Source organism: Notamacropus eugenii, chromosome 4 (genome assembly GCF_028372415.1).
Source record: "Notamacropus eugenii isolate mMacEug1 chromosome 4, mMacEug1.pri_v2, whole genome shotgun sequence".
Lineage (NCBI taxonomy): Eukaryota > Metazoa > Chordata > Mammalia > Diprotodontia > Macropodidae > Notamacropus > Notamacropus eugenii.
The window spans coordinates 6722616-6737755 of NC_092875.1; the positions used below are offsets into that span (position 1 = coordinate 6722616).

General features: G+C 37.9%; 1 protein-coding gene across 1 annotated transcript in view; it reads left to right on the forward strand.

Annotated features, from left to right (window-relative positions):
* The first annotated feature begins 5622 nt into the window (after positions 1-5622).
* The window catches only part of LOC140502138 (vomeronasal type-2 receptor 26-like), a 35797-nt gene continuing 26279 nt past the window's right edge, over positions 5623-15140 (forward strand). Inside the window, 3 exon segments of the mRNA XM_072606488.1 lie at positions 5623-5685; positions 6314-6546; positions 9240-9531. Of these exon segments, the coding sequence (XP_072462589.1) occupies positions 5623-5685; positions 6314-6546; positions 9240-9531 (588 nt within the window).

Sequence of the window (15140 nt, forward strand, 5' to 3'; positions counted from 1 at the left end):
TTATTCCAAAATGGAAGTTGTTTCATTTGGACATTAACATGAGATCATAGTACGTTGCAATGTTAGATTTCCCCAGTGGATAGAGTGCTAAGCCTGAAGTCAAGAAGTTTCATTTTCTTGAGTTCAAATCTGGCCTCAGACACTTACTAGTTATATGACAAGTCACTTATCCATGTTTGCCTCACTACCTTGTATATAAAGTAGGGTGGAGAAGAAAATGGCAAACGACACTAGTAACATCTGACAATAAATTCCAATATGAGTTCATGAAGAGTTAAAAGCAATGAAAGAAGGAAGAGAAATAACAACACGTTGTTATAATTTTCATGGGTCTCTTACATTTTAACACCTGCTAAGTGAGGTTCCTGGTTCTCTAGCTTTTCTTTCTTTTTTTCTGGGTAAACATTTTCATTTTGTTGAACATTTTTGTTTTTCCTTTCCTTTCCATATTTTATGTATTCATATTTACATATATATATAATTTCCCTTAATTATATACACACACATATATTTCCCTAATTTTAAAACAATTAACATTTAAATCTTTTATCTTTAAATCTTATTAATTTATTTTTGGTTTTCAATATTCACTTCCCTAAGATTTTGAGTTTCAAATTTTCTCCCCATCTCTCCCCTACCCCCAAGCCAATGTGCATTCTGGTTATCCCTCTCTCCAATCTGCCCTCCCCCTATCACTCTCCACCCCCATCCTCTTCCTTTCTATTTTCTTGTAGGGTAAGATAGATTTCTATACTCCATTGCCTGTGTATTTTATTTCCCAGTGGCATGTAAAAACAATATATAACATTGGTTTTTTAAAACTTTAAGTTCCACATTCTCTCCCTTCCTCCCTCTCCACCCACCCTAGTTAAGAGGGCAAGCAATTCAATAGAAGTTATACACGTATAGTCATGGAAAACACTTCCATTACAGTCATATTGTGAAAGGCTAACTATATTTCTCTCCATCCTATTCTGTCCCCCATTTATTCTGTTTTCTCCTCTAACCCTGTCCCTTCTCAAAAGTGTTTGCTTCTGATTACCCCTTCCTTCCATTTGCCCTCTTCTCTATTATCCTCCCTTCTTGTTCCCTTCCCTTCTACTCTCCTGAAGGGTAAGAGATTTTCATACCCAGTTTCAGATGACTGCCTCCTTAAGCCAAATCCAATGAGAGTAAGCTTCATCCATTCCCTCTGACCTCCTCCCCTACCTCTCCAATGTAAAAGCTTTTTCTTGCCTCTTTTATGTGAGATAATTTCCCCATTCTACTTCTTCCTTTCTTCTTCTCCCTTTACATTGTTCTCTTACACCTTGATTTTATTTTTTTTAAGATATTATCCTTCCATTTTTAATTCACTCTTCCAACTACTCTAATACTGAGAAAAGTCACAAATATACAAATATGATCTTTCCATAAAGGAATTTAAACAGTTCAACTCTAATAAATCTCTTATGATTTCTCTTTCCTGTTTACCCTTTCATGCTTCTCTTGATTCTTGTACTTGAAAGTTGAATTTTCTATTCACCTCTGGTCTTTTCATCAAGAATGCTTGAAAATCCTAGATTTCATTGAATTTACTTTTTTTTCCACTGAAGGATTATAATCAGTTTTGCTGGGTAGGTGATTCTTGGTTTTAATCCTGGCACCATTGACTTCCGGAATATCATATTCAAAGTTCTCTTATCCCTTAATATAGAAGCTGCTAAATATTGTGTTATCCTGATTGTGTTTCCACAATATCTGAATTATTTCTTTCTGGCTGTTGCCAATATTTTCTTCTTGACCTAGAAATTCTGGAATTTGCCTGAAACATTCCTAGGAGTTTTCCTTTGGGGATATATTTCAGAAAATTATCAGTGGATTCTTTCAATTTCTATTTCATCTTCTGGTTCTAGAATATCAGGGCAGCTTTTCTTAATAATTTCTTGGGAGATGATGTTTAGCCCCCCCCCCCCCCTTTTTCATCATGACTTTCAGGTAGTCCAATACTTTTAAAATTCTCTCTCCTGAATCTATTTTCCAGATCAGTTGTATTTCCAATGTGATATTTCACATTGTCTCTTTTATTTTTTTGGTTTTGTTTTGTAATTTCTTGATTTCTCACAAAGTCATGAGATTCCATTTGCTCCATTCTAATTTATAAAGAATTCTTTTCTTCAGTGAGGTTTTGAACCTTCTTTTCCATATGGCCAGTTCTGCTTTTTAAGGCATTCTTCCATTCATTGCCTTTTTGCACCTCTTTTGTCATTTGCGTTAATCTATTTTTAAAGTGTTATTTTCTTCAGCATTTTTTCATCTCCTTTAGGAAGCTGTTGACTCATTTTTCATGATATTTTGCATCACTCTTGTTTCTCTCCCCAATATTTCCACTATTTCTCTTACTTGATTTTCATAATCCCTTTTGAGCTCTTCAATGGCATGAAATGAATTCATATTTTTCTTGGATTCTTTGGATGTAGGTGATTTAACTTTGTTGTCTCCTTCTGGTTTTATGTTGTGATCTTCTTGCCACCAAAGACTGACTTTTTCCCACTGTTTGCTCATTTCCCCACCCAATTACTTGACTTTTTAGCTATTTGTTAAGGGAGAATTCTACTTCCAAGGTGGAAGGCAAAGATTTCTGTGGCTGTTTTCAGGGATATTTCTAGGCATATGTAAGTTTTCAGCTCTTACAAGGTGGTATGATCAAAGGAGATGTGCTTACTCCTCTCCTGGCCTGTGCCCTGATTTGTCAGTGAGCCCACGCACTCTTTTCTGCCTTGGAACTGTGGGGAGAATTCTCCTTCTACAACATTGCCACAAACTCCACCACGCCGGTACTCTGCCTCACCCCTAGACTTTCACACAGGACTGTGATTCAGATCCAAACACGAGCCAAACTAGAAATCCTGTCCTACAATCAGAAAGGAAATCCTTGCAATCCCTCTCTGATCAGCAGCTTGATTCCCCAATCCATCTGTTAACTGTTAAAATTGTATCATTAACAGTACAGATAAAAGGAATATACATAGACAGAGAGTATGGGTATAAGGTGTATTTGAGGGAACGACACAAAAAACAATGGATGAGAAAGAGAAGTACAATGGGTCTAAAAGAAAGGGAGAGGTGAAATGTGGAATCTCACATGAAAAGGCAAGAAATACCCATTTCAGTGGAAGGAAAAGATTGCAGGTGGGGTGATGCGCATTGTTTTAACCTTATTCTTATCAGTATTAGATCAAAAAGGGAATAATAGGCACAGTCAGATGAATATATGAATCTATCTTCCCCAGTAGTGAGATAGAAGGGGAGGATAATAAGTAAAGGAGGGATGGGAACTGATAGAAGGGAGGACAGATGGGGGAAGTGGTAGACAGAAGCAAAACACTGGTGATGTGGGAAAGACTGAAAGGAGAGAGAGGACAAATAGAAGGGAGAATAGAGTGGAGGAAAATATACAGGTAGTAGTCATAACTATGAATGTGAATGGGATGAACTCTCTCATAAATTAAAAGCAAATAACAGGGTGGATTAAAAAATCAGAATCCTACATTATATTACTTACCAGAAAAACAAACAAACACACAAATCTTGAAGCAGAGAGACACATACAGAGACTAGAACAGAACTAATTATGCTTCAGATGATGTAAAAAAATGGGCATAGCAATCCTGATCTCAGACAAAGTAAAAGCAAAAAAAATACAGAACTAATTAAAATAGAAAGGGAAGAAAGCTATATTCTGGTGAAAGGTACCATAGATAATAAAGCCATCAATTTCGAAGAGTAAGGAATAGTCTATCTGCCATATCTATGGTGAAGGGAAGAATTCATGACCAACAAGAGACAAAAACCATTATGAAATTTACAATAGATAATTTTGATCTTATTAAGTGGAAAAGAATTTGTACAAACAAAATCAATGAAACCAAGATTAGAAGGAAAGCAAAAAATTGGGTAATAATCTCTACATTAATACCTCATCTCTCAAATATATAAAACGCTGAGTCAGATTTATGAGAATACAAACCATGCCTCAGTTGAAAAATCGTCAAAGCATATGAACAAGTGTTTTTCAGATAAAGAAGTCAGAGATACCTATAGGTATAGGGAGAAGTACTCTAAATCACTGTTGATTAGACAAATGAAAATTAAAACAACTCTGAAATACCATCTTATGCTAATTGGATGAGTTAATATGACTTAAAAAGAAAAAAGAATAAATGATGGAGAAGATGTGGGAAAATCGGGCCTTCAGTACATTGTTGGTCGAGTTGAATGATCTCCATTCTGGAGAGCAATTTGGAATTATACTCAGGAAGTAACCAAACTGTGCATACCCTTTGATTCAGTAGCTAGAGTATCTGAATTCTAATTCAGCTTTGGACACTAACTTGAATCATCTTGGGTCTGTTCCCTTCCTTGGACTTAGTCTCCTCCTCTATCCTGTGGAGGGATTGGTAGACTCACTTCTCCTGTTCTACATCTGCAATTTGCATCCTTTGGAGAACTCTAAAGTTCCCTCTCTTTCAGGTATTCTATGGTTCTTTCCTCTCTCTTTCCTGTGCTCCATCCTGTCCCTTCCCCAAAGTCTACTTATGTTCATGGTTTCTTTTCGATATTGTGGTACTATGATGGCTCAGTGACCTCCTGTACATAAGTACTCTTTCTAGGTATAACAATTTGAGCCTCTCTATCATTTCTCAGTCTGTGACTCTGGTTTTGATCTTTTCTTAACTTCTCCAAAGGAGGCGCCTACTTTTATGTGGGGCTTTTCTCTAGGTCTCCTGGATGTGGGCATTTCTTCCAGTGGCAAAGATTGCAGCTTTTCCATGGCTTTTCATGCTGTGACTCTGGTCCATGCCTCCCTCTAAATCTTCCACAGTCCCCCTTTCAGCGTGCCGGAGGGCGCTTACTTTAGATCTCTTGCCACAACTTGTTTAACCATTGGGAATCCTGGCCTGTTTACTCTTCAGCTTAAATTTCTGGAGAATGGGAGCACTGGTCTTGGGCTTCATTTTGACAAGGATCTTTGAAAATCTACAGGTCCAAATTGAAAACAACCGAGACACTTATTATTGGTCATTCCTGGGAGCCAAAGTGTGAGAGGTTTAGTTCTGGAAACTAGAGGGTTTAATTCTAGAAAAGAAGATCTAAGAGGAAGTTACATTCACAGACAGATGAACTTGCCTTTTTAGTGCACGAGCTGTGCTTGTACCCTTCTCTCAAGGTCAGTAAATGCTAGTAAGAGTAGTATCAACTTTGGATTCAAAAGATCAATTTTCATTTGCTCCATATGGTCTGAATGGGCATCAGTTGTTTTTATCTGTAAAATGAAGGTGTTAAATCAATTATCTCCAAGATCTCTGACAGCTCTAAATTCTTTGCTGTAATTATCAAAAGAACAAACCGTATATTTCCAGAGCCTGTCATTAAAGCCTTCCTCAGACAGTGAATATCAGTCTCTATGTGTTTATGTTGCTAGTCACTGGGAAGGGAAATTCTGTTATCAAATTAATGAGGCCCCTGTTATCGCTGAGACTGGGACAGTACGAGTCTGTTTAAGGAGTAAGGGAGAAATAGGAGAGGCTGTTTGTGAGCGTTGTAGAATAGGTCCTCAGAATAGATTACTGAGTCTTGAGAATGGGTCTTGAGGATGAGGCTTGCACTGAACCCAGTGCACTTAAGTCAGGGGATATCAAGATTGTAAGTCTTACAGGCTACAAGGGAAATTGTGATCACTGATGTTTTCTTTTTTCAATTTTGGGGAATATTTCATGAGATTTAGTCACCACCGGCCATTGCTGAACCCAGGACACAGAAATTACTTTCCTAGAAAGTCACTTCTGCACTTTAGCCTCTTCCGGGAATAAGGGATAGTGGCCAAAACATTATTTCGCATTCAGTTTTTTTCCCCCTTTGGATCCAGAGACTCAGCTGGAGATGCCGGAGGCAACCCAGTCCCCAGAGTTCTTCATGGACCAAGACTTCTCTGTGGAGGCTGCATAGGAGGTGTGATACATGTCAGTATCTAACAATAAGGGTGCTGGGAGACAATTCAGTCTCAGAGCTGGTGAAACTATAAAACTTCAATTGGTCTTACGCTGTTGTCCTTGTCTTGACATGGGCCTGACTAATATTCTACTATGATTCCTTAGGTGTGACTGGCAGACCAGAACCTGGGCATATATAGAAGGACAGGTCATTTCTGATCCTGGACAGTTCTGTATCAAACCCAACTGAGGCAGCTGATTTTGCTCTGATCTGAGTGGCTTCTTGGTTTCCTCATGCTTGGAACTTTGACTAATTCTCAGCGATGTTGCTCCATTTACAGAAATATGTTTCTCATCTGCCTTCTTCCCTTCTCACATCACTGGTGTTATTCCTTCCGGGACTGGCACGCAAAATAGAGAGCCTCCCTTGCTTCTACCAGAATAACCCTGTTATTTCCAGAGATGGGGACCTGGTGATTGGGATCTTTTTATCTTTCTTCTCAGTTCAAGTGAACACTATAAAAGGAGCAGAACTGTTTGAAAGTCCTCCTAACAAAGCTTGTAAGCCTTATCAGTAAGTGTCTATCTGTTCTGCCTCATTTTCAATGTGATGACTAAACTAGGTTCTCCTAGATAGAGTAAAAGGGCAAGTCCATGCAAAATGAGATAGTGGGCGACCTCCACCCCTTCTTTCTGAATTTTTTCATTCCATTTTTCATTCCACTTTATGCAAAGGTGAGCAGAGGAAACCTCTTTACTCTACTGCCCTCTCCATACTCACCTTCAAAGGGTCCATAGCCAGGAATCTCAGTGCTGAGTATCTTTTATCACCTTGCCTTCCCTGTCCTGATCTCACGTTAATATCCAAGCAGTGGAATTAATGAAAGTTCTAACACCTCATCACCCCTGGAATGATGTTAATAATTACCCTGAATCAGAAAAAGTTCTTCAGTTTCAACCCAAGTTATTGCTGTGAGTGCACTGATACAGGGCAAGATAAACCTCTATCCCATGCACAGTAATGAAAGCTCCCATATTTCCTCTCAACATTTACCCCTCAGATAACGAGAGCACAACCTTTTAGGGATTCGTGGACATACTTGTTTGGTGAAGATTTCTCCCTCCTCCACTACCAGTTTAAAATATAGCATCAGGTTATCTTTCTCACGTGGGTGTGAATTTATTATTTTCCTCTACTCTTCTTGGCACTAGTTACATATTCCTCATAGTCAGAGCAGGTTAAGGAACCAAAACAAAACCGACTAGACCAGGTTGGGACTCAGCCTGAAACTTCAGGCTCAGTAGATTTATGCTTATTAAAAATGAGAAGTATGCCCAGGATATGATTATAAGAAATGCCGAATGAGATGATTGAGAATGGATGTAGATTGGAATGCATACTATTGCTCGGCGATGTCTAGAGTATTCTGATTTTTTCCAGGTGATATGAGAGATTTATTTTCATTTCTCTAAGTCAGTTTTGCTGAACTGGAAACATTCAAGAGAAGTGGAACAGGATTTCCTTCTTGACACTTTGACAAGTTGTATTGATATTTGTAATGATGGCCAGGCGCTAGTTTTGAACGTTGTACTGCATCACTTTCCTGTACAGGTGAAAAAGTATGAATTTTGCGTGTGGCAATGCAAACTCCCATTTAAGACACTATGGGCTTCAGACAAAACCAATGTGAAGCAAAGCAGGTTAGGAGTTTACTCTCATCTGAACATGAGTTTACCCTCTTCTGATCATGGGAGACAGGCCATGAGATGCATTTGATAATTCTTTGGCAGAAGGATATTCTGACCTCTTGTTCTGTACCTTCCATTAGCCAAATGTTTCTGCATATCTGTTTTACCTTCTGCTGTCACTTTTTAAATCCTTCTGGATTATTTCCCTTTATACTTTTCTTTACATTTATAAATAAAAAGTGTTTATTTCTATATGTTTTTCTCTAAAAGATAAAATCCTTTAACAATTTTCATCATTGGTTACCTTTTTAATGCTTTGATTTGCTTCTTCTTATTCTCTTTCCTTTCTTTACTGTTTGCTAATTTGGAAAATTGGTGGTTTGGATAAGAAGGAAAAGAAGATTCTACTCTTTCTTGGTGGAATACTAAAGTAAAATACTATTCTAAGTTAAAGGTTCTTTTAAACCCTATGCAATCTTTGAATTTTGTCTGGAGAATAATGGTTCTTCATTATGGTAGGGTCTCTCCTTCTGTTCTCCTTGATTCTGAGACCAAGGAAAATGAGTGAAGATGGAAAGAATGGACACAGGGTTTTAAATTCTCAGAAAACCAACAAGTAACATCTCAAGACAGAATTAAAAGTTCTTTGGATGTTATCATGGTAAGTGAGGTAGCCAGGACTTAGGATTCTGTCATGTTCACTTTCTGCCTCCAAGAAAAAAGGGTTATGCTGTCTGAGTGGTGCTAAGCACTAGAGATATCTCCTGAGTTTGGATATATCTTTAAAACTTTTATGATAATAATAGAAGTATTTTTTTCTTTGCTACTGGATTACTAATTCAAGATCTGCTACTAAGTCACAATCATTGAATCACTTTGCTTTTCTACTCTTCTCAGTCCCTACATTGAAAAAAAAGGTAATGAGCAAGGAGGGAACACTGAGTCAGGATCTTATCTTTTAGTGGAGATCTTATATACAACCTAAGTAATATACGGAGGCCCAGAGAAGGAGTACCTCCTATTCCCACAGCTGTGTGAGCTTATTTCCTCTTCCCCAAATACCCATGTATTTCCCCTTTTATGGGCCATGGTGCCCTCCATGAATGTTTCTCTTATTTCTTCAAAGGGCTAGGGAATCGTTCTGCTCAGCTTTCTTAAATATTAGTGTTATTAACCTTTAACATATCTCTTGTCACTTTCTCTTTACAGTTTTTGGCATGTCTGCTGCCTTTTTCACTATACCTAAGCCCTTCCAGGGTAAAGGACCATGCAGATCCCTCACATGATATTGTGTATACTGGATACTCAATATATATTTGTGAAATGAGTGAGTGACTCAGGAAAGCAGAGTTACAAGAGAACTTAGAGTCAATCGTCCTCACCATCTCAGGAAACTGAAGTGGGCAGGATATAGGAACAAGATACCTGGAGGAGGTTATTTTTAATACAAAAGAAATGAGCTCAACAACTGTTGGAGTCCTTAATTTTGACTCACATGGCTGAGGAATTCTGAGAAGCATACTTTTAATGCTTACTAACATTACTTGGCACTCCCCCCTATCCCCTCCCCACACACAGGTGGCTGCACAAAAATTACCAGCAGGCCCTGGCTGTAGTGTTTGCTGTGGAGGAGATTAACAGGAACCCCAATCTGTTGCCCAACATTTCCTTGGGATTCCACCTCTACAACACCTACCATAGTGATGAGAGGACCTTGGAGAGCTCCCTGTGCTGGCTGTCTGGGCTGGACCAGTTCATCCCTAACTACAGCTGCATGGGACAGGACAAGTCTATGGCTGTCATTGGAGGAGCCACATCAGCTCTGTCGGTCCAGATGGGGACTCTGTTTGACCTCTACAAGTTTCCACAGGTGAGTCATATTGAAACTGATGTATTCTATATATTTGTAAACCAAAATAAACATGAAAAATAAAATGGCAGCAACAATTATAACCAGCATTTAAGAAGTGCTTTACACACGTATTTTGATCTCAAAACAAATCCATAAAGTGCTCATGTTACCCTCATTATTGAAATTAATTTTTAGTTTTCAACATTCCCTTCCACAAGACTGAGTTCTAAATTATCTCTCCTTCCCTTCCCTCACCCCTCCCCAAGACAATATGCAATCTGATATAGGCTGTACTTATATATTCATATTAAATATTATTATGTTAGTCATGTTATAAAGGAGAATAGAAACCAATGGGAGGGACCATGAAAAAAAAAAACAACAACAAAAGAGAGCAAATAGTCTGCTCCTATCCACAGTTAGACTCCATAGTTCTTTCTCTGAATGTGGATGGCATTGTTCGTCTCTCAGCATCAGTTCATGTAAGTCTTTCTAGGTTTTCCTGAAGCAGCTAATTATAGGATTATGTTCTTTTGATCCATTCTGCCATATGCTTCTGTTTTATGGGAGAGTTCATTCCATTCACATTCACAGTTATGATTACTAGCTGTGTCTTTCGCTACATTTCATTTTCCCCGATTTATGTTTTTTGCTCTCCTTTATCCTTCTCTCCAGTCACTAGAGTTTTGCTTTTGACACTGCCTCCCTCCCTTCAAACCATTCCCTCCCTTTTCTTTCCCCTTGCCCCTTCTACTTCTTATAGGGTAAGTTAGATTTCTATACCTACCTGAATAGTTATTATCTTCTTTGAGTCAAATATGATGAGAGTTAGGTTCAAGCAATGCTCATCGTCTTCTATTCTTTCCCTGTACTCTATTTGTATGACTCTTTATTATTACCTTTATTTTTACAGAGGAGGATACTAAGAATGACAAAAGTTAAGTTGCTTGTCCAAGATTATACAGTTATGAGTTTCTGGGGTAGAATTTTATCTCAGGTCTTCTTGAAACCAGTTTAACCCTGTGTTGGAAAATCACCCAGATTGTAAGCTGAGAATAGAATTGTGGTTATTTAATTTTCATTCCATGAAAGGATAAGCGAAGAAACCAGGATGTGTTCTACCCATTACACAGATGAGGTCGTTGAAAATTGGAAAAATTAAAATAAAATCACTCAAGATTACACATTTCACTGGTGCAAGAGTAGAGATTAGAATTTATATGCCTGGACTTCAAGTTGAATGGTCAATCAATCTATTACATCTCACTCTATGTACTTCACTTTTCAAAGTCATTTAGTTCATTCATGTCAGTCCTAAATTTACTGATAAAAAGTGTTATGTACAAAAGGAAGCATGAGCATGAGCTCTTGATTGAAAGGCGTGGGTTTTATGAGCAACTCCAATGTTCTGCCAAGAGCACATAAGTACTTTCAAAAATGTGCAGGTGTTGGAGTAAATTCCTCACATTGCTCACAGATAGCCGAGTGACTTTATTAAAGGGCAAAGAAAACACATAAATGCTTGTGGTATGAAGAATTTCCTTTCAGAGGGTGGCTCACCTTTTAGGCACTGGAAGGAGTCTCCTTTGAACACTAGTCTGAAAGGTGGGCTAATTTGCCTTTCAACCTTGTTGCTTACACAACTTTATAATTGCTTGGTAGGCATATAACAGACTTCTTTGTTGGTTCAGGACATAGATTCCTATGGCTTAAGGGGACAGAGATAAAGGAAAATAGGAGTCCTTGATTTAAATAAAATAGCGACCAGTTTTAAGTATAGAATTACTCATGTCAAAAGTGGAAAGACAGTCTCTCTCCATTTACATGCACCCTTCTTATTTTGAAATTTTCAGAGCTTCATTCAATATTATTTATTTCCAATGATTCCACAGACCAAGATTCAGTATTTAGGATGTTTGGATGAGTGTCTAGAGGGAGCTTTGTGGTATTGCTAGCACTGGAATTACAGAAATTTCTTATATCCACTTGGAGACCAGAGTAAAAATGAAAAGCTCCAAGCTCAAAGGGCAGAGAGATTCACTCTAGACTGGGATTTGGAAACCAAAGTGAAACCCCTAAATCATAATATCCATGTAAGAGGCCTCACCTTGCATCTTTGTTTGTCAAATGATATAGCAGCAAAAAATCCTAGATATGAAAGAGGTAGATTGGTGTCTCCATCTGGATTTCTTTTGTTCTTGATCACAATGGGTATAACATGACAGGAGAGGAAGAAAGTGTCTGCTTCCTCAAATGAGTTTATTTCTTCACAGGTTGCTGTGTGAGTACATGTCTAATTTTCTGATATCATACAACAATGCTTGTGATTGATAAGATCTGGCCTACGTCTTATTGTGAGCTTGATAAGCATCCTTTGTATTGATGGAACCAATCTTCTGGCTGAATGTAGGGACATGGAATATCATCTAGTTGGGCAAAACTTCTGACGCCTCTTTGTGAATAGACATTATATCTCAGTAGTGGCTGACTACAACTAATAAAACCTCATCAGTAGGTCAGAATTATGTTAAACAAAGAGAGTTACGAAAGTTTGTCATGGTATTAAGTGATGCTTTCTATTTGAAATGTTCTCCATTTGCCTGAGAGCAGCAGAGGAGCATTGGACCATTTGTGTGCAGTATTAGGATGTATTTATCTGTCTTCATTTCTTTTTGTATTTTTATATATTTTCTTAAATATTTCTCAATTACATTTGCATTTTTAAAAATTCATCATTTAAAACTTTGACTCTCACTCTTGTAACCTTTCCTTATCCGCTGAGAAATCATATAATATGATATTAATTATTCACATGAAGTCATGTGGAACATTTACTTATTAGCACTATGGCAAAAAAACGCACTGAAAAAGCAAGTGAAATAAAATAAAAACAGTATTCTTCAGTCAGTACTCAGAGTTCATCAATTCTCTCTTTAGAAATGGATAGCATTTTTTATCATGGATCATTTGATGACAAGGACATGTCCTTGGATCGTAAGATCATTCTGATTCTGTTCCCTTCATCATGCATCAATTCTTTTAAATCTTTCTGAGATATTTATAAATCGTCCTGTGAATTATTTCTCAAAGCACAATAATATTCCATCACAATCATATACCACAGCTCGGTCAGTCCTGACTCTATTGACAGGCATTCCTTTGATTTTTGATTCTGTGCTACGTAACTCTGAGTAACTGAAAAGGCTTTAGAATAAAAAGGCTAGGGTCTCTTATTGCATCTGGGGCCATCTCCATTCATCTTGATGAATATCTGGTCGCTGAGTCCAGATGGCTCTGGAGGAGAAAGTGAGACTGGTGACCTTGCACAACCCTCGCTCATTCAAATCAAAGTCAAGTGCAAGTAATGTCATCATGTCCCTGATGTCATGGTCCTCTGAAAACGAAGGCCAAACATAAAGTGTGAGAAGACCGAGGGACCTGAATGGGGACTCAGCTAGCTGAGGAACTCAGCTCCTCCTCTCCCTCTTCCTCTCCCCTTCCTTCTCCTCTGTAAAGGAAGGTAAATTTTGATGACCAGAAGCTTCTCAGTTAACTTGTGGTTTACTGGCAAGATTTCTTTCTTGTCTTCCTTCCTTCCTTCCTTCCTTCCTTCCTTCCTTCCTTCCTTCCTTCCTTCCTTCCTTCCTTCCTTCCTTCCTTCCTTCCTTCTTTCTTTCTTTCTTTCTTTCTTTCTTTCTTTCTTTCTTTCTTTCTTTCTTTCTTTCTTTCTTTCTTTCTTTCTTTCTTTCTTTCTTTCTTTCTTTCTTTCTTTCTTTCTTTCTTTCTTTCCTTCTTTCTTTCCTAAAAGCTTAAACCCAGTGCACTGTGAAACCCAATCTCCACTTAATGGCTGATTTTTGGACCCTCCTGGCTTAGAGTGAATGCTAATAATAACTGCTTCTTTTTGGAACAGCAACCCTGAAAGTCTTGCCCTCCCAGCTTGGTTTTTTTTTTTCTAATTATAGGGGCCATCCCCTGAGTACTTCTTAAAGAGGCCTAGTCACTGAATGAGTGTTACCTCCCTCTAAGTGACTACATGAAAAAGCCTTAGCCTAAAAAGTACAGGGTCCCACATTGAATCCTGGGCCATCTCCATTCATCCTGATGAATATCTGGTCACTGGACCTAGATGGCTCTGGAGGAGAAAGTGTTGCTGTTGACCTGCACAGCCCTCCCTCACTCAAATCAAAGTCAAGAGCAAGTCATGTCATCATTTCCCTGATGTTATGGGCCTCTTCGAAAATGAAGGAGAAACAGAAGAACAACAACTATAAAAAGAGTTTTTGTACACATATGGCTGTTTCCTTTTAAAAGAAAATCTTTTTGAGATATAGACTTAGTACCAATATTGCTGAGTCAAAGGTTATGGATAGTTTTATAGATCCTGGGCACATTTCCAAGTTTTCCAGAATGCTTGGATCAATTCATAACTCTACCATCAGCGGATGGGTGCTCCAACTTTCCCACATCCCCTCCAGCATTTGTCATTTTTCTTTCCTATCATGTCAGCCAATCTTGTGGGTGTGAAGTGGTATGACAGAATTGTTTTAATGTGAATTTCTTTGATCAGTAGTGATTTGGAGTATTTTTATATGATTATAGACAGGTTTGATTTACTCTGAAAACTGTAAATGGCTCATGTTCTTATAAATTTGACTGAGTTCTGCATACATTTGAGAAATATGGGGCTTTGTCAGAGAAACTTGCTGGAAAATTTCCCTCAGTTTCACTTCCTTCCTTTATCAATCCTCCTTTATTGCTCTCTTTCTTTTCCTTCCCTTTCTCTCCTAAATCCTCGTTGAGTAAGATGTATTTTTATACCCAATTGAAGTTGTATAAATTAATTCTTCCATCTTTCCATCAATTCAGATAAGAGTGAGATTCAATTGTTATTTCCTTCCCTCACCATTTTACCCTCCACTGTAACCGATTTTCTTGTGCTTTTTTATTTGAGACAATTTCCCCCATTTGTTCTCCATCTCCCAGGGCATCCATTTCTATTACCCAACCATTTTTCATTATAAGGACACAATCGACTCATTCACAAACCCTTTGTTCATGTAGAATCCTCCTACCTGCCCTAATAATGATCAAGTTATCAGAAGTTACCTGTATCATCTTCCCATATGGAAAGTGAAACAAGTTAACCTTTTAGATTCCTTTATTACTTCTCTTTCAAGTTTGCCATTTTAAGCTTTACTTGAGTCTTGTATTGGAAAGTCAGATGTTTTATTTGGGTCTGGTCTTTCATCAGGAATGCCTGAAAATTTTCTTATATCTTTAATTTTCTGTTTTCTTAAATAACATTTTTTCCCTCTGGAATGATTAAACTCAGTTTTGCTGCTTACGTTATTCCTGGTTATAATCCTAAGTCTTTTTGCATTCTCGAATGTCATATTGCAAATTGTCTACTCCTTTAACATGGGAGCAGCTAACTCTGTGATACTGACATTGGTTCCAGGATATTGCAAAATTTGTTTCTGGCTTCTTGAAATATTTTGTCTTTGATTGCTTAACTCTAGAATTTGACTGTAATATGCTTGTCAGTGTTCATTTTGCAGTACGGAGATGGATAGTGGATTCTTTCCATTTCTTTTTGGCCCAATGCTTCTAAATTACTATGGAAA